Raw genomic sequence first — 22,497 nt, 5'->3', positions numbered from 1 at the left:
TATGTCAATCAGTAATTTATTATATTTTTTATACGATATTTATAGAGTTTTCAAAGTATATAGACAACAGAGGGGGATTTCTGAAGATCTTTAGTAACACAATCAAATCCCAAATATGATTAGATTTAACCTCATTCTATCTATGTAACCCTCACCATCCCTTTGGTGATGGAATAAAGTTTATGTGTTAATCTGGTCTATCAGTCTAATTCCATTTCGCCGGGCGTATAAATGCCTTTCGATATATTACCTTTTTTGGAAAGACCAGGACACAAATCATATGGAGAGTTTGTCAATGACCTGCAGGTGAGATCATGTGTTTCACAATTATATGTTGACAGACCTGCTGGAGTTGCATTGTTTAGCTCCTCCTCTGAGGTTGTACCCTCCCTCTTCTCATCTTGCTCCAATAGAGTGGTGTGGGGAGGTTATACAAATAGCATTCATTGGAGTTCTGTTGTTGTGGAAGTTCTCTGAGCACACACACTTGTTCCATTAAGGAGCATTGGTGTGTTGTATTTTTAGCCCAGTATAAGGTGTATGAGCTCAGTCTGAAGATGTCTCTTATAGAAGGTCTTCTACAGACATCAAGCACAGTGACACTGCTGGGTACTGTGCTGTTTCTGCTGGTCCTCTACCTCCGCTCCTCTGGTTCCAGCTCTGAGGAACAGGGGAAGGAGCCTCCAGGACCGAGGCCGCTGCCCCTGCTTGGTAACATGCTCCAGCTGGACCTCAAGAAGCCCTACTGCACTCTCTGCGAGGTAAGATGAAGTCATCCTTTGCTTTCAGAACAAAACATGTTGATGTTGACTTGATCTGTGAGATTTGATCTGTTTTATCTCACTTACTGTATGTAGTTTTTTTGCTATTTCACCAGGTTTGAAAGTTCAATAAGCAAACTGATGAATGAACTCTGGCACATTGTACATGCTTTTAGCTGGTTAATGTTGTTTAGTGTTCTATTCTGTAGTGTATTTCAATAGATATGTCCTGCCCAAGTAGCCTGGTCCCAGATCTGTTTTTTGTTGGGAACCAGGCTATGGACAAAATACTTTGTGACAGTGACCAATGTGTTGCAAGGAAAGAGATGAGGTCACTTTAGAATATTGAAAGTAAAGCTTGGTCATTTTACCTGGTCATTTGTACAACTGAACTCATTCAACTGAAATGTGTCTTCCGCATTTAACACAACCCTTCTGAATCGGAGGTGCGGGGGGCTGCCATAATCAACATCCACGTCTTCGGTGCCCGAGATGCACCCTAGGAATATTCCTTCAGGGATCTTGTTATAACAGACCTGGGTTCAAATACATAGTGTACTTAAGTATTTGACATTTTTGTGTTTTGAGTATTTTGTAATACACAGCCAAAAACAACTACATCAAATAAAACAACAAGTAGTTGTAAATACATGCCACTTGTAACATAGGTGCAGTTAATGACCGGTGCAGTTAATGACATGACCAGACTTCTGACATGGAAACATAAACAATACTATCTGATAACAAAATAGTGCTGACTGGTATTTGAACGTAGGTCTGACATCAACTGTAAATCAAATCAAATCAAATTTATTTGTCACATACACATGGATAGCAGATGTTAATGCGAGTGTAGCGAAATGCTTGTGCTTCTAGTTCCGACAATGCAGTAATAACCAACAAGTAATCTAACTAACAATTCCAAAACTACTGTCTTGTACACAGTGTGAGGGGATAAAGAATATGTACATAAGGATATATGAATGAGTGATGGTACAGAGCAGCATAGGCAAGATACAGTAGATGGTATCGAGTACAGTATATACATATGAGATGAGTATGTAAACAAAGTGGCATAGTTAAAGTGGCTAGTGATACATGTATTACATAAGGATACAGTCGATGATATAGAGTACAGTATACACGTATGCAAATGAGATGAATAATGTAGGGTAAGTAACATATAAGGTAGCATTGTTTAAAGTGGCTAGTGATATATTTACATCATTTCCCATCAATTCCCATTATTAAACCATTATTAAACCACCACTGTAAACCACTGTCTTCACTCTATTTCTTGACTGAAACATGTTAAACAAGTTGTATAGGATGTCCAGTTATGTGCTTAGTCATATATCATTACGAGACATAACTGAGTCTATGGTGTACTTTATGTATACTTACTGTCCAGCTCTCCAAGAAATATGGTTCCATCTTCACGGTTCACTTTGGACCCAAGAAAGTGGTTGTTCTGGCAGGATACAAGACGGTCAAGCAGGCGCTGGTCAACCAGGCAGAGGACTTTGGGGACAGGGACATCATGCCTGTGTTCTATGATTTCAACCAAGGACATGGTAATGATATTTTACTCTTCTGCTGGCCATGTCCCATTCTTAAAGGGATAGTTCACCCAAATGACAACCTGTCTTATTGATTTCCTTAATCTGTAAGCAGTCTATGAACAAGCTAAACAGTAATCCATGTGTTTGTTCTCCAATGTATGTGTTGGCCACAAATATGAGCATAGGATGAGTCAACAACATTGTGGGTATGAGTTAACAAATTATGAACTTTTAAAAGTGAGATTTTCACCTAACAGTTACTTTAAATAAACTTGATTGAGCTACACAATCAATTTCAGACACTTTGAGATGAGTATAATGCATTTCATTTCCAAATCTGTTGAGTCTTATTCTAGCCTGGTGGAGCAAGTCTGATTGCTGCATTCACCAATTTGTTTTCATGCATGTATCAGCCTGCCCTTTATCCAATAGATTGGCGTTTGGAATGAGCCAGAAAATGTCTGGTCCAATCAGTGCCCTCGCAGAAACTGATTTGTCCTAAACCCAACCACTATGTTGCCAAATACTGTTTTGAATTAGGCTGTCCTCTGATTGCTTGAAAGTGACCCTGTAACGGTTTTCTTCCTGGGAAGGAGAGGAGGACCAAAATGCAGCGTGATTATTTCTAAACATCTTTCATGAAAGATGAAACCGTGAACACTATACAAAATAAGAAAACGTGGAAAAAAACCAAAACAGTCTTAACTGGTGCAAAACACAGAGAGAGGAACAATCACCCACAAGATACCTAAAGAATATGGCTGCCTAAATATGGTTCCCAATCAGAGACAACGATAAACACCTGCCTCTGATTGAGATCCACTCCAGGCAACCATAGACTTACCTAGAACACTCCACTGAACACAACCCCATAGACTACAAAACCCCTAGACAAAACAATACACATAAATCACCCATGTCACACCCTGGCCTAACCAACATAATAAAGAAAACACAGAATACTAAGGCCAGGGCGTGACAGATCCAATAGCTGACAAGTTCATTTTTAATGATACCACTCATTTCTGACATTTTGAGACTAGAATGGTGAATGCAGAGATCAGGCTAGAAAGGTGAATGCAGATATCAGGCTAGAATGGTGAATGCAGAGATCAGGCTAGAATGGTGAATGCAGAGATCAGGCTAGAATGGTGAATTCAGAGATCAGGCCAGAATGGTGAATGTAGAGATCAGGCTAGAATGCTGAATATAGAGATCAGGCTAGAATGGTGAATGCAGAGATCAGACTGTTTCCACAATTCATCAAATGTTCTGACTCTAATCCTCTGAAAATAAAATAAATGTCTAAAATAGTTACAGATGATCATGACCAGAAAGGATGCAGAGATCATTTGGCAGATATATACAGTGCCTTGCGAAAGTATTCGGCCCCTTTGAACTTTGCGACCTTTTGCCACATTTCAGGCTTCAAACATAAAGTTATAAAACTGTATTTTTTTGTGAAGAATCAACAACAAGTGGGACACAATCATGAAGTGGAACGACATTTATTGGATATTTCAAACTTTTTTAACAAATCAAAAACTGAAAAATTGGGCGTGCAAAATTATTCTGTATTAACCTGTATTAACTGCACCTGTTTGAACTCGTTACCTGTATAAAATGCACCTATCCACACACACAATCAGACTCCAACCTCTCCACAATGGCCAAGACCAGGGAGCTGTGTAAGGATATCAGGGATAAAATTGTAGACTTGCACAAGGCTGTGATGGGCTTCAGGACAATAGGCAAGCAGCTTGGTGAAAAGGCAACACCTGTTGGCGCAATTATTAGAAAATGTAATTAGTTCAAGATGATGGTCAATCACCCTGTCAATCACACCTTGTGGGGCATCAATGATCATGAGGAAGGTGAGGGATCAGCCCAGAACTACACGGCAGGACCTGGTTAATGGCCTGACGAGAGCTGGGACCACAGTCTCAAAGAAAACCATTAGTAACACACTACGCCATCATGGATTAAAATCCTGCAGCGCACGCAAGGTCACCCTGCTCAAGCCAGCACATGTCCAGGCCCATCTGAAGTTTGCCAATGACCATCTGGATGATCTAGAGGAGGAATGGGAGAAGGTCCTGAGGTCAGATGAGACAAAAATAGAGCTTTTTGGTCTAAACTCCACTCGCCGTGTTTGGAGGAAGAAGAAGGATGAGTACAACCCCAGGAACACCATCCCAACCGTGAAGCATGGATGTGGAAACATCATTCTTTGGGGATGCTTTTCTGCAAAGGGGACAGGACGACTGCACCGTATTGAGGGGAGGATGGATTGGGCCATGTATCGCGAGATCTTGGCCAACAACCTCCTTCCCTCAGTAAGAGCATTGAAGATTGGTCGTGGCTGGGTCTTCCAGCATGGCAACGATCCGAAACACACAGCCAGGGCAACTAAGGAGTTTCTCCGTAAGCAACATCTCAAGGTCCTGGAGTGGCCTAGCCAGTCTCCAGACCTGAACCCAATAGAAAATCTTTGGAGGGAGCTGAAAGTCCGTATTGCCCAGCGACAGCTCCGAAACCTGAAGGATCTGGAGAAGGTCTGTATGGAGGAGTGGGCCAAAATCCCTGCTGCAGTGTGTGCAAACCTGGTCAAGAACTACAGGAAACGTATGATCTCTGTAATTGCAAACAAAGGTTTCTGAACCAAATAATAAGTTCTGCTTTTCTGATGTATCAAATACTTATGTCATGCAATAAAATGCAAATGAATTACTTAAATCCAGAAATCACATTGTATGATTTTTGTTTTAGATTCAGTCTCTCACAGTTGAAGTGTACCTATGATAAAAATGACAAACCTCTACATGCTTTGTAAGTAGGGAAACCTGCAAAATCGGCAGTGTTTCAAATACTTGTACTCCCCACTGTATATACGTACATGCTCATTATTATAGTAAATATTCTTTATTAATATTACACTTTGAATTGTCATGGAAACAAACTACATTCTCTACAGGGATTCTGTTTGCCAATGGAGACTCATGGAAAGAGATGAGGCGCTTTGCCCTGACAAACCTTAGAGACTTTGGGATGGGCAAGAAAGGGAGTGAGGAGAAAATCTTAGAGGAAATCCCCTACCTGATTGAAGTGTTTGAAAAACATGAGGGTAAGAGAATCAGTATCTTTTCAGTAGTAGTAGAAGTAGTATGATGTATTTTCAGGGGATGCCTAGGCTTCATTGCCTGGTTAAAAATCAGGCTATTTTTAACCACTTTATTAGTAAATAGCTAAGTGATTGTGTGTTCTGGAAAGCTTATTTTGTAATTAGATTTTTGTCTATTACAGGTAAGGCATTTGACACAGCACAGCCTGTGCTTTATGCCGTCTCCAACATAATCTCGGCCATTGTCTATGGCAGCAGGTTTGAATACACTGACCCACTATTCACAGGCATGGTGGACAGGGTCAATGAGAGTGTTCACCTTACAGGTTCTGCATCAATTCAGGTAGTCTGCTTATTCAGACCATTTTGTTTTTACTGTATTTTCTGAGTAATTAATGTCTGTCTCAGTGCAATCAATAAAACAAGGAAACAGACGCCTGTTATGAATTCTTGCAAATTAGAATGTACTTACTCAGTTATACTTTACTTGATGTGCCAGTAAACTTATTATAAACCATTATTGTACCGTTTATAACCCATTACTATGCTGCTTATAAATCATTATATACAATATTCATGATGTATAACATATAAAATAAAATCCTCATAGCCCAGTCCAAGCTCTTTGTCCTGGAACACCAATGGTGGATCCAGCTTCCCCTAAAGCTAGGACAGCAGAGTCCCTGCCCATCTTCCGAAAGCCCCTGAAACTCTACCTCCTCAAAAAGTATCTTAAAATAAAACCCTCGCCCCCAACCCCCCAAAAAAGTTCCTGAACAACAGGTTTCTAGCTCTGACTTTGCTGATAACTACTTTGAGAAAAGTGCACTTACTATGTCTGTGACATGTGATTGTCCCACCAAGCTCTCTTAAGATGAATGCACTAACTGTGAATCGCTCTGGATAAGAGCGTCTGCTGAATTGATCAAATATTTTGTACAATTAATTATATAATTGTAATTAAACCTTCAGCGAGCAGGCCTTTCTAATAGACCTGGCCGTGGTATCCTGGAACGATATTGATCTCATCCCGTCAGTAGAGGATGCCTGGTTATATTTTCAAAATGCCTTCCTCACCATCAGCTGCAACCCTTTGTTCTCAATTTCCGCCTGAAGACATACCCAAATCTAACTGCCTGTAGCTCAGCCCCAGAGGCAAGGATTTGCATATTCTTGGTATCATTTGAATGGAAACATTCTGAAGTTTGTGGAAATGTTAATTGAATGTAGGAGAATATAACACGGTAGATCAGGTGGAAGAAAAGAGAAAGAAAGAGCATACGTTTTCTGTTTTTTATTGTTGTAGCATCATCTTTCACATGTACTATAATAGCCACACAGTCAGATAGGATGCTGGAGATCATTTTGATGGATAACACAAGAGGGCAACTGTAGGTGTGCAAAGTGTGAGACTGATAACTTCAGGAATGGGTGAGCTACATGACATTTAGCATGAAGTCACCCAGGTGTCCCACACAAGTTGCCCAAATGTACCCAAGTGGCCGAATTGGTGAAATGACCTATAACTATATACAGCAGTGCAAATAACTATATACAAATCAAAAAGCAATTCTAACACACACACAAAAATGTTTACAAAAATATTAGAAAATAAATATTTAAAAAAAAACAGTACATACCTCTTGGAAGTCCTCGTCATAATATTTTGCTGCCTGTGCCATGTCCCATAGCAGTCTCTTTCTGATGTAAAGCAGAGGCAAACTGAACAAGTGGTGCATTTCATGCGACACAGAACACAACGACACCTCCATGCTGTGCCCTTTTGGCTCTGAGGCACAGTCATGCCTGCAGTAATGAACTGTGGCATATGAACACCACTGGGGGCACAGGTAGAGCGGGCAGCTTGGCACCAGGGGCTCCCAGTCGGAGTCGCTATCACTGTGAAAGAAAACATAAAATAAATATTTGTATTGTATGAGCCTTTTATCATCACATAAAATATACAGATATGTATTGATTGTATAGAGCAGAGGGAACAGTCACTAAGGTGTTCCATTCAACTCCGGCCATTGTTGTGTGTGTGTGTGTGTGTGTCTGTATGTGTGTGCACACAAAAACAAACTACACATTTCATTGCAAAAAGAAATATTAAAAAAATTCTCAGTTTCACTTTTACTTTAGAGTTTGACTTCGCTTTACATGAAGTATTCGCCAGGATATCTTCAATGAAATTGTTGAAACTTAAAAAGCCTTACAGCAACCCCTCTGATCGTTTCCTGCGCGTGCGATTACAACCAAGGAATTGTGGTCCAACCCCAAACCATTACATGCTGGCGTTTACCTCAGCTCATTGGCTATCTACCCAGCTAGATTTCAAGAAGATCAGTGGTCATTGGGCAGAAATATAGTCAATCAATGAAGCTTCGCTAAAATGATTGGTGCGTCAGGTAGTCATTTATCATTGTCTTCAAATCAGCTCACTTCGGTCAATTCTCCCTGCAAAAAAAACAAAGTTGTTTGACTGTGTTGCGAACATCCAGAGGAATGCACTGAAACCCACCATGACTATATAAACGATTGTTTACATGGGCGAATCACGCCGAATGCTCCGTAAAAAAATGGAATTCCCGGCACAAATAGTTTACAAAATGTTTAGATTTAGGCTATAAAAATGGATTTTATCAAAGAAAACGGCACTTCATTTGATCAATGGGATACTCAGGAAGAGAAATAAGAGCAAGATATCAGAATGTAAGTCATAATTTTACCTTCAGATGTGAAAGTCTAAAAACTGTCATGGCGGAAAATGTTTCTGTTCTTGATTGCTCTTCTCAAACAAAAGCATGGGATTTGTTCTCTGTAATAGCTATTTTAAATTGGAAAACGTAGTTTGATTACCAAGATTCTAATCTTTTGAAGGGTGTAAGACACTTGCATTTTCAAGAATGTTTAATGTTACGAAATTGTATTTTTAGTTGTCACTCTGAAATTTCCCCTGATGTTGGTCCCTGTACGGGGACAGCAGCCAGAACAGGTTTGTTGAATCTAGGGGTCATTTTTTTATTTTTGGGAAAACAACGTTCCCAAAGGGCTATTTTTCAGGACCAGAAAATAGAATATGCCTATAATTGACAGTTTAGGATAGAAACCACGCAAGTTTCCAAAACTGTAAAGATATTGTCTGTGAGTATAACAGAACTGATATTGCAGGCAAAAGAATGAGAAAAATCCAATCAGGAATGCAGCAGTTTCTAAATAAGAGTCCCTTCCTATGCTTCCCTATTGAGCAGTGAATGGGATATCAACGAGATTCCCTTTTCTATGGCTTCCTTAATGTGTCTAGTATCACAAGACATAGTTTCAGGATTGTATTTTGAAAAATGAGCGTGGTCAACAACATTGCGTCAGTGTCCACCTGATGGCTCTTTGTGTATTTCTTGCGCAAAAGAGGTAGCCATTTTTCCACCCGGGTCTTACTGAAAAAAGGTCTGTCCGGGTTGATATATTGTTAGTTGCGTAAATTCGAATCTGGTATCAGGATAAATATAACAATGAGTCACCAATTTTATACTATGTATTTTTTATTAGCTAACTAATAAATGGCAAATGCAACTTTCATATATACGGGCTCACTGTAATGCCACGCAGGGCAGAACAGAGAACTGACAAGATGTATGTAAACAGTGTTCTTATACTGTGAAGGACATAGATGAACCCGTCTGTTGGCCTATCACAGTAGAAACTGGGCGTGGTTTAAACTTGCCCAGCCTATCGCAGGCACTCAGGCGGGCCCCCACCTCTTGGCGCTTCTTGGAGTCCTCCCTCCTTCGATGTATAGATCCTTACTGTTCTGGTATCGCAGCCTAGTTATAACAGTTGCTCAGTTCCTGCTATTGTGTTGTTCAGTATTTTTCCATCTCAGTTAAACCTCGTGATGACCACCCCTCCCTGTCACAACTTTGTAAGATACAGCAAGTCACACCATGTGCTCAATATTGTTACATACAAACACAAGGACAACAGCCCAGCAGATGCTTTATCTACAGTTTTGCAACATGCAGGTCACACCATGTTACTCAGTTCTTGTCACACACAAACAGGCAAGTCGCAAGCAGTTGTTTAATCTCATAATGATGCTCCAGTGCACAAATGCAGACACCTCACACAACCAACATCAGATAATATGTAATCATATATATGCGAATGGCTATAATGTAAAATACAGAATCCAACAATATTATCGAATAGATATTTGAAAAACACCTTGAGGATTGATTATAAACAACATTTGCCATGTTTCTGTCGATATTATGGAGCTAATTTATTTTTCGCCATTGTCGTGACCGTAATTTCCGGTCGTTTTCTCAGCCAAACGTGAAGAACTAACGGAGCTATTTTTGGCTACAAAAAAAATATTTCTGGAAAAAAGGAACATTTGCTATCTAACTGGGAGTCTCGTGAGTGAAAACATTCGAAGCTCATCAAAGGTAAACGATTTAATTTGATTGCTTTTCTGATTTTCGTGAACAGATTGCCTGCTGCTAGCTAGGCACAATGCTATGCTATCGATAAACTTACACAAATGCTTGTCTTGCTTTGGCTGTAAAGCATATTTTCAAAATCTGAGATGACAGGGTGATTAACAAAAGGCTAAGCTGTGTTTGAATATATTTCACTTGTGATTTCTTGAATATTAATATTTTCTAGTAAGATTTTTTTGTCCGTTGCGTTATGCTACCTAGTGTCAGTTGATGACAATTCTCCCGGGTCCTGGATGGGTAGATCCAAGAGGTAAATGAGCATGCCCCATTCATGAAATTTAGAACCAGGAACAGATATAGCCCTTGGTTCTCTCCAGACCTGACTGCCCTTAACCAACACAAAAACATCCTATGGCGTTCTGCATTAGCATCGAACAGCCCCCGTGATATGCAACTTTTCAGGAAAGCTAGAAATCAATATACACAGGCAGTTAGAAAAGCCAAGGATAGCTTTTTCAAGCAGACATTTGCTTCATGCAAACTCAAAAACGTTCTGGGACACTAAAGTCCATGAGAATAAGAACACCTCCTCCCAGCTGCCCACTGCACTGAGGATAGGAAACACTGTCACTACCGATAAATCCACTATAATTGAGATTTTCAATAAGCATTTTTCTACGGCTGGCCATGCTTTCCACCTGGCTACCCCTACCCCGGTCAACAGCACTGGTCAACAGGCTCTAACCAATGATGCCAAAAAAGAGGTGTGTGTGTGTAAGTAAAGAAATAAAACAACAGTAGAAAGACATTTGAAAAAAGAGTAGCAAGGCTACAGTGCCTTGCGAAAGTATTCGGCCCCCTTGAACTTTGCGACCTTTTGCCACATTTCAGGCTTCAAACATAAAGATATAAAACTGTATTTTTTTGTGAAGAATCAACAACAAGTGGGACACAATCATGAAGTGGAACGACATTTATTGGATATTTCTAACTTTTTTAACAAATCAAAAACTGAAAAATTGTGCGTGTAAAATTATTCAGCCCCCTTAAATTAATACTTTGTAGCGCCACCTTTTGCTGCGATTACAGCTGTAAGTCGCTTGGGGTATGTCTCTATCAGTTTTGCACATCGAGAGACTGAAATGTTTTCCCATTCCTCCTTGCAAAACAGCTTGAGCTCAGTGAGGTTGGATGGAGAGCATTTGTATATACAGACACCTGTTAGTCAGGCTTATTGAGGTAGTATGTACATGTAGGTATCGTTAAAGTGACTGTGCATATATGATGAACAGCAGAAGCGTAAAAAGAGGGGTTGGTGGGTGGTGGGACACAATGCAGATAGCCCGGTTAGCCAATGTACGGGAGCATTGGTTGGTCTGGCCAGTTTAGGTAGTATGTACATGAATGTATAAGATAAACAGAGAGTAGCAGCAGCGTAAAAGAGGGGTTGGGGGGGGGGGGGGGGGTCACACAATGCAAATAGTCCGGTTAACCATTTGGTTACCTGTTCAGGAGTCTTATGGCTTGGGGGTAAAAACTGTTGAGAAGCCTTTTTGTCCTAGACTTGGCACTCCCGTACCGCTTGCCATGCGGTAGTAGAGAGAACAGTCTATGACTGGGATGGCTGGGGTCTTTGACAATTTTTAGGGCCTTCCTCTGACACCGCCTGGTGTAGAGGTCCTGGATGGCAGGCAGCTTTGCCCCAGTGACGTACTGGGCCATACGCACTACCCTCTGAAGTGCCTTGCGGTTGGAGGCCGAGCAATTGCCGTACCAGGCAGTGATGCAACCGGTCAGGATGCTCTCAATATTGCAGCTGTAGAACCTTTTGAGGATCGCAAAAGGTCTTCGAAAGCCAAGTCAACAAACAGATTACCGACCATTTCGAATCCCACCATACCTTCTCCGCTATGCAATCTGGTTTCAGAGCTGGTCATGGGTGCACCTCAGCCACGCTCAAGGTCCTAAACAATATCTTAACGCCATCTATAAGAAACAATACTGTGCAGCCGTATTCATTGACCTGGCCAAGGCTTTCAACTCTGTCAATCACCACATCCTCATCGGTAGACGCTATAGCCTTGGTTTCTCAAATTATTGCCTCGCCTGGTTCACCAACTACTTCTCTGATAGAGTTCAGTGTGTCAAATCAGTGTTGTCTGGGCCTCTGCCAATCTGTATGGGGGTGCCACAGGGTTCAATTCTTGGACCTACTCACTTCTCTATACGTCAATGATGTCGCTCTTGCTGCTGGTGAGTCTCTGATCCACCTCTACGCAGACGACACCATTCTGTATACTTCTGGCACTTCTTTGGACACTGTTAACAACCCTCCAGACGAGCTTCAATGCCATACAACTCTCCTTCCGTTGCCTCCAATTGCTCTTAAATACAAGTAAAACTTAATGCATGCTCTTCAACCGATCGCTGCCTGCACCTGCCCGCCCGTCCAACATCACTACTCTGGACGGTTCTGACTTAGAATATGTGGACAACTACAAATACCTAGGTGTCTGGTTAGACTGTAAACTCTCCTTCCAGACTCACATCAAACATCTCCAATCCAAAGTTAAATCTAGAATTGGCTTCCTATTTCGCAACAAAGCATCCTTCACTCACTTCATGCTGCCATACATACCCTTGTAAAAATGAACATCCTACCGATCCTCGAATTCGGCTATGTCATTTACAAAATAGTCTCCAATACCCTACTCAATAAATTGGATGCAGTCTATCACAGTGGCATCCATTTTGTCACCAAAGCCCCATATACTATCCACCACTGCGACCTGTACGCTCTTGTTGGTTGGCCCTCGCTTCATACTCGTCGCCAAACCCACTGGCTCCAGGTCATCTACAAGACCATGCTAGGTAAAGTCACCCCTTATCTCAGCTCGCTGGTCACCATAGCAGCACCCACCTGTAGCACGCGCTCCAGCAGGTATATCTCTCTGGTCACCCACAAAACCATTTCTTACTTTGGCCGCCTCTCCTTCTAGTTCTCTGCTGCCAATGACTGGAATGAACTTCAAAAATCACAAACTGGAAACACTTATCTCCCTCACTAGCTTTCAGCACCATCTGTCAGAGCAGCTCACAGATTACTGCACCTGTACATAGCCCATCTATAATTTAGCCCAAACAACTACCTCTCCCCCTACTATATTTATTTATTTATTTTGCTCCTTTGCACCCATTATTTCTATCACTACTTTGCACATTCTTCCACTGCAAATCTACCATTTCAGTGTTTTACTTGCTATATTGTATTTACTTCACAACCATGGCCTTTTTTTTGCCTTTACCTCCCTGATCTCACCTGATTTGCTCACATTGTATATAGACCTATTTTTCTACTGTATGTTTGTTTTACTCCATGTGTAACTCTGTTTTTGTATATGCTGAAAATCACAACTAACTTGAGTTGTCTAACACTAACATCCCACTGGGCACTGCTTTGCTTGCCTACCTGGTTAAATAAAGGTTATTTTTTTAAATATTTTTTTTATATATAATATGGTTACATAATGTCACGGTCGTTGTAAGGAGGAGACCAAGGCGCAGCATGCTAAGCGTACAGTCTTCTTTATTAAAGAATGGAACACTGAACAAACTAACAAAACGATACGTGAAGCTAATATGGATAGTGCAGCCAGGCAACTTAACATAGAACAAGAACCCACAAAACCAAAAGGGAAAATGGCAACCTAAATATGATCCCCAATCAGAGACAACGATAAACAGCTGCCTCTTATTGGGTACCAATTCAGGCCACCATAGACTTACATAAACCTAGACCTACCAAAACCCTTAGACAATACAAAAACGAACATTCACACCCTGATCTAACCAAAATAAAACAGAGATATCAAAGGTCAGAGCGTGACAAATAACTAGTGATGGGCACCGATTTATATAGAAAATGATATCACTATCGGTACCATTTTTGTGATTCCATATCGTAGTGGTTTGTATAAAATAATGCAACTGTATGTTCACTTTTCTGTTCACTTCCATGGCTCTTTGAAGTTCAGACAACTGTTAGCAGATTGTCCGTTGGGCCAGGCGTGAATATTCTGATATTATAATATTCTATTCAAACTGGCTAGTTGGGAGGCCTATATTATAGGACCATCAACAGGCAATTAATAAAATATGCTAAATTGAGAGCCTGTGAGGTCTGTTAGAGTTTTGTGTATGCAGGAAAAGTATGTTATAAATTGTGTTCTTTTTACAGAATAGTAAAAATAATAAACCGACTTTACAATATGCCTTGCTCATAACGATATCAAATAATATTGAATATCACTATTGGTGCTCACAACTAATAATTACATATTTATTCATATGTGTATTTAATAATCTAATCATAGTTGTGGTGTTATGTTATAATTAATATAATATTGTTTTATGTGTATTCTACCTGAATCTTTGTGTAGATGTACAACATGTTTCCCTGGTTGGGTCCGTGGATAAACAACCTGACACGTCTGAAAAAGAATATTGCTGATATGAAGATGGAGGTGATAGAGCTGGTGAGGGGCCTGAAGGAGACTCTGAACCCTCACATGTGTAGAGGCTTTGTGGACTCGTTCCTCGTCCGAAAGCAGACCCTGGAGGTATGAAGACTTCATGCAGAATCTGCATCTCACTCATTCATAACAAAGTGTTGCATTAATATTGCTCAGTATGACTATACAGAGTATAATTAATCAATAAGGCCCGAGGGGGTGTGGTATAAGATCAATTTACCACAGCTAAGTGCAGTGCCTGTATACAGTCCTTGTATATTGGGCATATTCCACAAAACCCTGAGGTGCCTTGCTGGTGTTATAAACTTGATACCAACATATTTAGAACAGTAAATTAATAATTTTGTATCACACCTGTGGTATATTGTCTAAGTTACCAAGACATCCGGACAATCAGTATCCAGGAACCAAACTGCTGGGTTTATAATACTTATTACACCACCTTGTGGTTCACTTTACTGCTGAAAAACACAACTAACTTGAGTTGTCCAACACTAACATCCCACTGGGCACAGACGTCAATTCAACATCTATTCGACGTTGATTCAACATAATTTAATTAAAATTATGTGGAAAATGTTGATTCAACCAGTTTGACTGAATGCCAGCTGAGGGAGGATCTAACTAGTTCTCTGTATCAGTAGAATCACATGTAAACTCAGACTCAAACACTAAAACAGTTCCTCAAGCAGATTTAAAAGAATGTGTTGATTATCTGTTTTGTTTGCTTTTTTGTCATTTTCCATATTATGTCTATCTCTGATAAGCTACCCAGGAAAGGGCAAAAAAAATAGCCCATATTAACCTCTCTTGGGTAGTGAGCAGTATTTTTACGTCCGGATGAAAAGCCCAAGGTAAACTAACTGCCTGTTACTCAGGCCCAGAATCTAGGATATGCATATCATTTTATAGGTACATTTGGATAGAAAACACTCTAAAGTTTCTAAAACTGTTCAAATTACGTCTGTGTATACAGAACTTATATGGCAGGCGAAACCCCGAGGACAAACCATCCCCCCAAAAAATTCAGCCTACCACTATTTTCAATGGAAATAACTTTTTATTATAAGTCCTCCCAGATTGCAGTTCCTAGGGCTTCCACTAGATGTCAACAGTCTTTAGAAAGAGTTTCATGCTGGGTTTTTGGAAAAATTATCCAGAAATTGTAGTTTTTCTAGGTGGCTCCCATTTGGCTGTAGTGTTTCCAAGCGTGTGAAAAGTGTGCGTTCTTTGGTATTTTTCTCCGGTAAAGACAATAACGATTCTCCGTCTTAAATGTTAGTTTATTTACGTATTAGGGTACCTAAGGTTTGATTATAAACGTTGTTTGACTTGTTCGGAAAAGTTTATTAGTAATGTTTGGGATGCATTTTGATGGAGGGAAACTGGTTGGATTATTGACTGAAGCGCGACAGCCAAACTGAGTTTTTATGGATATAAAGGACATTATCGAACTAAGGGACCATTTGTGATGTGACTGGGAAGAAGATCATCAAAGGTAAGGCATTTTTTACATCGCTATTTCTGACTTTCGTGTCGCACCTGCCTGGTTGAAATATGTTTTTCATGTGTTTGTATGCGGGGCGCTGTCCTCAGATAATCGCATGGTGTGCTTTTGCCGCAAAGACTTTTTGAAATCTGACACAGCGGCTGGATTAACAAGAAGTTAAGCTTTATTTTGATGTATTACACTTGTGATTTTATGAAAGTTAAATATTTATAAGACTAGTTTGAATTTCGCGCTCTGCAATTTCACCGGATGTTGGCCAGGTGGGACGCTACCGTAGCCTTAGAAATAAGGTTAATATAATTAATAACTTGCTAACATCAGATATATATTAGCCATTTATGAGACTCATGTCAATAATTCATTGGATACATCATTAGCAATCCAATGATATAACATCTACAGAAGACACAGGAATGCGTATGGGGGAGTTGTTGCTGTACATATTCAGAGCCATATCCCTGTAATGCTTAGAGGATCTTGTGTTATTGAAGTGTTGTGGTTGCAGGTTCACCTGCCTCCTCTAAAGCCTATTTTAGTGTAGCTCCTATAGGCCACCAAGTTCTAACGGTCAGTATCCAGATCATGTTTGTGAAATTCTTGATGGGGGCTCCTGAGTGGCGCAGAGGTCTAAGGCATTGCATCTCAGTGCTAGAGGCGTCACTACAGACCCTGGTTCGATACCAGGCTGATTCACAACTGGCCTTGATTGGAGTCCCATAGGGCGACGTACAATTGGGCCAGCATTGTTAGGGTTTGGCCGGGGTAAGCGGTCATGGTTAATAATAATAAAAGATGGGACTAAAATAGTGTATGAGATCATACAAACGATTTTCAATTCAAATTAAATTGTATTTGTCACATGCCGAATACAACCGGTGTAGACCTTAGAGTGAAAGGCGTACTTACAAGCCCTTAATCAATAATGCAGTTTTAAGATTAAAAAAAAAAAAACATTTTGCTGTGACTCTTATGTGGATGATGTTAAAAAATATTTGTTGGTCTGATGTGATTAATAAGGAGCATCCAGACGCTACACTTGATGCATTTATGAAATTGCTTCTTCTAGTTATTGATAAATATGTACCTTTTTAAGAAACTGGCTCCGTGGATTGATGAAGAATTTAATAACTGTATTGTTGATAGATATGGGGCAAAAGGAGTGGCTAATAAGTCTGGCTGCACATCTGACTGGCTGAAGGTGAGGTGAAGAAAGTATTGTTGATCAATAATGACAAACCTCCTGGCATTGACAACTGTCATGCCTTTAATCTGAGCCTAGAGAAGTGTTTGTCCTCAGGCCTGGTTCTAACAGCCAACCTATCATCTTACTGCCAGCATTTAGTAAACTGTTGGAAAAAATGGTGTTTGACCAAATACAATGCTATTTCTCTGTAAACAAATTAAGACTTTCAGAATGTTTATAGAGAAGGCCACTGAACATGCACTGGCACAGATGACTGATGATTGGTTTAAAGAAATGTATAATAAAAAGATTTCGGTGCAGCCTTTAATATTAGTGACCATAACGTGTTGAAAAATCCTATGTGTTATGGCTTTTCAACCTCAGCTCTGAATCCACAATATGGCAATCTATCTAATAGAACCCAAGGGGGGTTTCTTTAATGGAAGCTTCTCTAATGTTAAACATGTAAAGTGTGGTGTACTGCATGGCAGCTCTCTTGGCCCTCTACTCTTTTCTATTTTTGTCCGTGATAAATACTGTAGATGCTCTGCTTTTTTTAATCAATCAAATGTATTTATAAAGCTCTTCTTACATCAGCTGATATCTCAAAGTGCTGTAAAGAAACTCAGCCTAAAACAGCAAACAATGCAGGTGTAGAAGCACCACTTTCCACAAAGCAAGCTCTAGTTTGGTCTTATCTTAATTATTGTCCAGTGAAAAGAAGGGGCAACTTAATCTGCCCAGAACAGCATGACACATTTATCTTTTCATTGTAATCAGAGGGCTAATATCAATACTATGCATGCCAGTTTCTCTTGGCTAAGAGTTGAGGAAAGACTAACTGTACATAACTCATGTCATCTGAGGGTCTGTTTCTGTTAGGAATCTGGCGATATGGATTCTTTCTACCATGACGACAACCTGGTATTTAGTGTTGGTAATCTGTTTTCTGCTGGTACCGACACCACCGGGACAACCCTGTGCTGGGGTCTGCTGCTAATGGCCAAGTACCCCCATATACAGGGTAAGGATTGATATAAACACAAACGCATGCACGCACACACACCACAGGAGGCTGCTGAGGGGAGGATGGCTCGTAACGGCTGGAATGGCGTGGTATCAAAAATATGGAAACCATGTGTTCAATTCCAGCCATTACTATGAGCTCGTCCTCCCCAATTAATGTGCCACCTGTGACACACAGACATGAAACAGTAAAGCACTCATGGTATTACATGTAAACATTGGCAAAGAGCCAGATTGAATAATATATTCTGAAACTAGATAAGGATGGCTTGGTTAATGAAGGTTAAACGTTAACTGACTAACATCTTCCTCAGAACAGCCTCAATTCGTTGGAGCATGGACTCCAGAAAGTGTTGAATGCATTCCACAGAGATGTGGCCCATGTTGAATCCTGGTTGGCTGGATGTCCTTTGGGTGGTGGACCATTCTTGATACACACGGGAAACTGTTGAGTGTGAAAAACCCAGTGGCGTTGCAGTTCTTGATACAAACCAATGCGCTTGGCACCTTCACCATACCCCATTCAAAGGCACTTAAATCTGTTGTCTTGCCCATTCAACCTCTGAATGGAACGCATACACAATCCATGTCGCAAGACCCACTGGTTGACTCTTATTTATAAAACCCTCTTAAGCCTCACTCCCCCCTATCTGAGATATCTACTGCAGACCCCATCCTCCACATACAACACCCATTCTGCCAGTCACATTCTGTTAAAGATCCCCAAAGCACACACATCCCTGGGTTGCTCACCTTTTCAGTTTGCTGCAGCTAGCGACTGGAACGAGCTGCAACAAACACTCAAACTGGACAGTTTTATCCCAATCTCTTAATTCGAAGACTCAATCATGGACAGTCTTACTGACAGTGTCTGCTTTGCGTGATGCATTGTTCTCTACCTTCCCCTTTGTGCTGTTGTCTGTGTCCAATAATGTTTGTACCATGTTTTGTGCTGCTAGCATGCTGTGTTGTCATCTTAGGTCTCTCTTTATGTAGTGTTGTGTTCTCTCTTCGTGATGTGTGTTGTCCTATATTTATATACATTTTTATCCCCCGTCCCTTCAGGAGGCCTTTTGGAAGGCGCAGCAGCGCCTCTTCAACCTCAGGAGGCTGAAGAAATTCGGCTTGTCACCAAAAGCACTCACAAACTTCTACAGATGCACAATCGAGAGCATCCTGGCGGGCTGTATCACCGCCTGGTACGGCAACTGCTCCGCCACAACCGTAAGGCTCTCCAGAGGGTAGTGAGGTCTGCACAACGCATCACCGGGGGCAAACTACCTGCCCTCCAGGACACCTACATCACCCGATGTCACAGGAAGGCCATAAAGATCATCAAGGACAACAACCACCCGAGCCACTGCCTGTTCACCCCGCTATCATCCAGAAGGCGAGGTCAGTACAGGTGCATCAAAGCTGGGACCGAGAGACTGAAAAACAGCTTCTATCTCAAGGCCATCAGACTGTTAAACAGCCACCACTAACATTAAGTGGCTGCTGCCAACACACTGACTCAACTCCAGCCACTTTAATAATGGGAATTGATGTAAAATATATCACTAGCCACTTTAAACAATGCTACTTAATATAATGTTTACATACCCTACATTATTTATCTCATATGTATATGTATATACTGTACTCTATATCATCTACTGCATCTTTATGTAATACATGTATCACTAGCCACTTTAAACTATGCCACTTTGTTTACATACTCATCTCATATGTATATACTGTACTCGATACCATCTACTGCACCTTGCCTATGCCGCTCTGTACCATCACTCATTCATATATCTTTATGTACATATTCTTTATCCCTTTACACTTGTGTGTATAAGGTAGTAGTTTTGGAATTGTTAGCTAGATTACTCGTTGGTTACTACTGCATTGTCGGAACTAGAAGCACAAGCATTTCGCTACACTCGCATTAACATCTGCTAACCATGTGTATGTGACAAATACAATTTGATTTGATTTGATTTGGAAATCAAATTTATCAACCCTTGGAGGTATGGATTTGGAGTCACACTCAAAATTAAAGTGGAAAACCACACTACAGGCTGATCCAACTTTGATGTAATGTCCTTAAAACAAGTAAAAATGAGGCTCAGTAGTGTGTGTGGCCTCCACGTGCCTGTATGACCTCCCTACACCACCTGGGCATGCTCCTGATGAGGTGGCGGATGGTCTCCTGAGGGATCTCCTCCCAGACCTGGACTAAAGCATCTGCCAACATCTGGACAGTCTGTGGTGCAACGTGGCGTTGGTGGATGGAGCGAGACATGATGTCCCAGATGTGCTCAATTGGATTCAGGTCTGGGGAACGGGCGGGCCAGTCCATAGCATCAATGCCTTCCTCTTGCAGGAACTGCTGACACACTCCAGCCACATGAGGTCTAGCATTGTCTTGCATTAGGAGGAACCCAGGGCCAACCGCACCAGCATACGGTACCTAATGGCAGTCAGGCTACCTCTGGCGAGCACATGGAGGGCTGTGCGGCCCCCCAAAGAAATGCCACCCCACACCATGACTGACCCACCACCAAACCGGTCATGCTGGAGGATGTTGCAGGCAGCAGAACGTTCTCCACGGCGTCTCCAGACTCTGTCACGTCTGTCACATGTGCTCAGTGTGAACCTGCTTTCATCTGTGAAGGGCACAGGGCGCCAGTGGCGAATTTGCCAATCTTGGTGTTCTCTGGCAAATGCCAAACGTCCTGCACGGTGTTGGGCTGTAAGCACAACCCCCACCTGTGGACGTCGGGCCCTCATACCACCCTCATGGAGTCTGTTTCTGACCGTTTGAGCAGACACATGCACATTTGTGGCCTGCTGGGGGTCATTTTGCAGGGCTCTGGCAGTACTCCTCCTGCTCCTCCTTGCACAAAGGCGGAGGTAGCGGTCCTGCTGCTGGGCTGTTGCCCTCCTACGGCCTCCTCCACGTCTCCTGATGTACTGGCCTGTCTCCTGGTAGCGCCTCCATGCTCTGGACACTACACTGACAGACACAGACACAAACCTTCTTGCCACAGCTCGCATTGATGTGCCATCCTGGATGAGCTGCACTACCTGAGCCACTTGTGTGGGTTGTAGACTCCGTCTCATGCTACCACTAGAGTGAAAGCACCGCCAGCATTCAAAAGTGACCAAAACATCAGCCAGGAAGCATAGGAACTGAGAAGTGGTCTGTGGTCACCACCTGCAGAACCACTTCTTTATTGGGGGTGTCTTGCTAATTGCCTTTAATTTCCACCTGTTATCTATACCATTTGCACAACAGCATGTGAAATGTATTGTCAATCAGTGTTGCTTCCTAAGTGGACAGTTTGATTTCACAGAAGTGTGATTGACTTGGAGTTACATTGTGTTGTTTAAGTGTTCCCTTTATTTTTTTGAGCAGTGTATATTCGATAATATATCAACCGGGAGTGTAGGTTTTTCAATAGGCCAGGGAGAAACAATGACCCCTTTACTCTTTTGTGCAAAACTCACTCTGAGAGGCCCCACCTATCCACTTACGCAATGTGATCTTTCTCGCTCATTTTTCAAAATAAAAGCCTGAAACTGTCTAAAGACTGTTGACACCTTAGGGAAGCCATAGAAAAAGGAACCTGGTTGATATCCCCTTAAATGGAGGATAGGCATGCATAGGAACAGAAGTTTCAAAATAAGAGGCACTTCCTGATTGGATTTTCCTCAGGTTTTCACCTGCAATATCATTTATGTTATACTCACAGACAATATTTTGACAGTTTGGACACTTTAGTGTTTTCTATCCTAATCTGACAATTATATGCATATTCTAGTTTCTGGGGCTGAGAAATAGGCAGTTTCAAATGGGTACGTTTTTTCCAAAAACGAAAATACTGCCCCCTACACGCCAAAGGTTAATGGAACATCTACATAGGCGTAAATAGGCCCATCATCAGCAACCATCACTCCTGTGATCCAATGCCACATGTTAGCTAATTCAAGTTTATAATTTTAAAAGGCTAATTGATCATTAGAAAACCCTTTTGCAATTATGTTAGCACAACTGAAAACTGTTGTACTGATTAAAGAAGCAATAAAACTGGCCTTCTTTTGACTAGTTGAGTATCTGGAGCATCACCATTTGTGGGTTTGATTACAGTGTTACGTTCGTAGCCGGAATGAGGAGACCAAGGTGCAGCGTGGTAGGCGTACATCTTTCTTTTATTGATGACACCGAAAAAATAACAAATACAAAATGAAACGCACAGTTCTGTAGGGCTGGAAAGCAACAATACAAAAACAAGATCCCACAAACTAAGGTGGGGAAAAAGGGCTGCCTAAGTATGATCCCCAATCAGAGACAACGATAGACAGCTAGCTG

The 22,497-nt window shown here is 41.3% G+C and overlaps 1 protein-coding gene across 1 annotated transcript; it reads left to right on the top strand.

Annotated features, from left to right (window-relative positions):
• Window positions 1-356: 356 nt before the first annotated feature.
• LOC110486987 (cytochrome P450 2K1) lies at window positions 357-22,233 on the top strand. Its single transcript, XM_090197346.1, has 7 exons — window positions 357-761; window positions 2,173-2,335; window positions 5,298-5,447; window positions 5,627-5,787; window positions 14,326-14,505; window positions 17,994-18,135; window positions 19,203-22,233. Exons 1-7 carry the CDS (start codon window positions 558-560, stop codon window positions 19,619-19,621), a joined length of 1,419 nt encoding a protein of 472 aa, XP_090053472.1. The 5' UTR covers window positions 357-557; the 3' UTR covers window positions 19,622-22,233.
• The last annotated feature ends 264 nt before the right edge of the window (window positions 22,234-22,497 follow it).

This window comes from Oncorhynchus mykiss, chromosome 13 (genome assembly GCF_057628025.1).
Source record: "Oncorhynchus mykiss isolate SJ-2025 chromosome 13, ASM5762802v1, whole genome shotgun sequence".
Lineage (NCBI taxonomy): Eukaryota > Metazoa > Chordata > Actinopteri > Salmoniformes > Salmonidae > Oncorhynchus > Oncorhynchus mykiss.
Note: the sequence above shows the minus strand (reverse complement) of the source record. Positions and strands in the feature narration are given on the sequence as shown.

What these genes read in the sequence shown, in the direction of transcription:
- LOC110486987 (XM_090197346.1), top strand. Translation starts at nt 558, where the DNA reads ATGTCTCTTATAGAAGGTCTTCTACAGACATCAAGCACAGTGACACTG. An exon ending in CAGGTTCTGCATCAATTCAG is followed by an intron (nt 5,788 to 14,325) that starts GTAGTCTGCTTA and finishes ATCTTTGTGTAG; the next exon opens with ATGTACAACATGTTTCCCTG. An exon ending in TCCGAAAGCAGACCCTGGAG is followed by an intron (nt 14,506 to 17,993) that starts GTATGAAGACTT and finishes TGTTTCTGTTAG; the next exon opens with GAATCTGGCGATATGGATTC.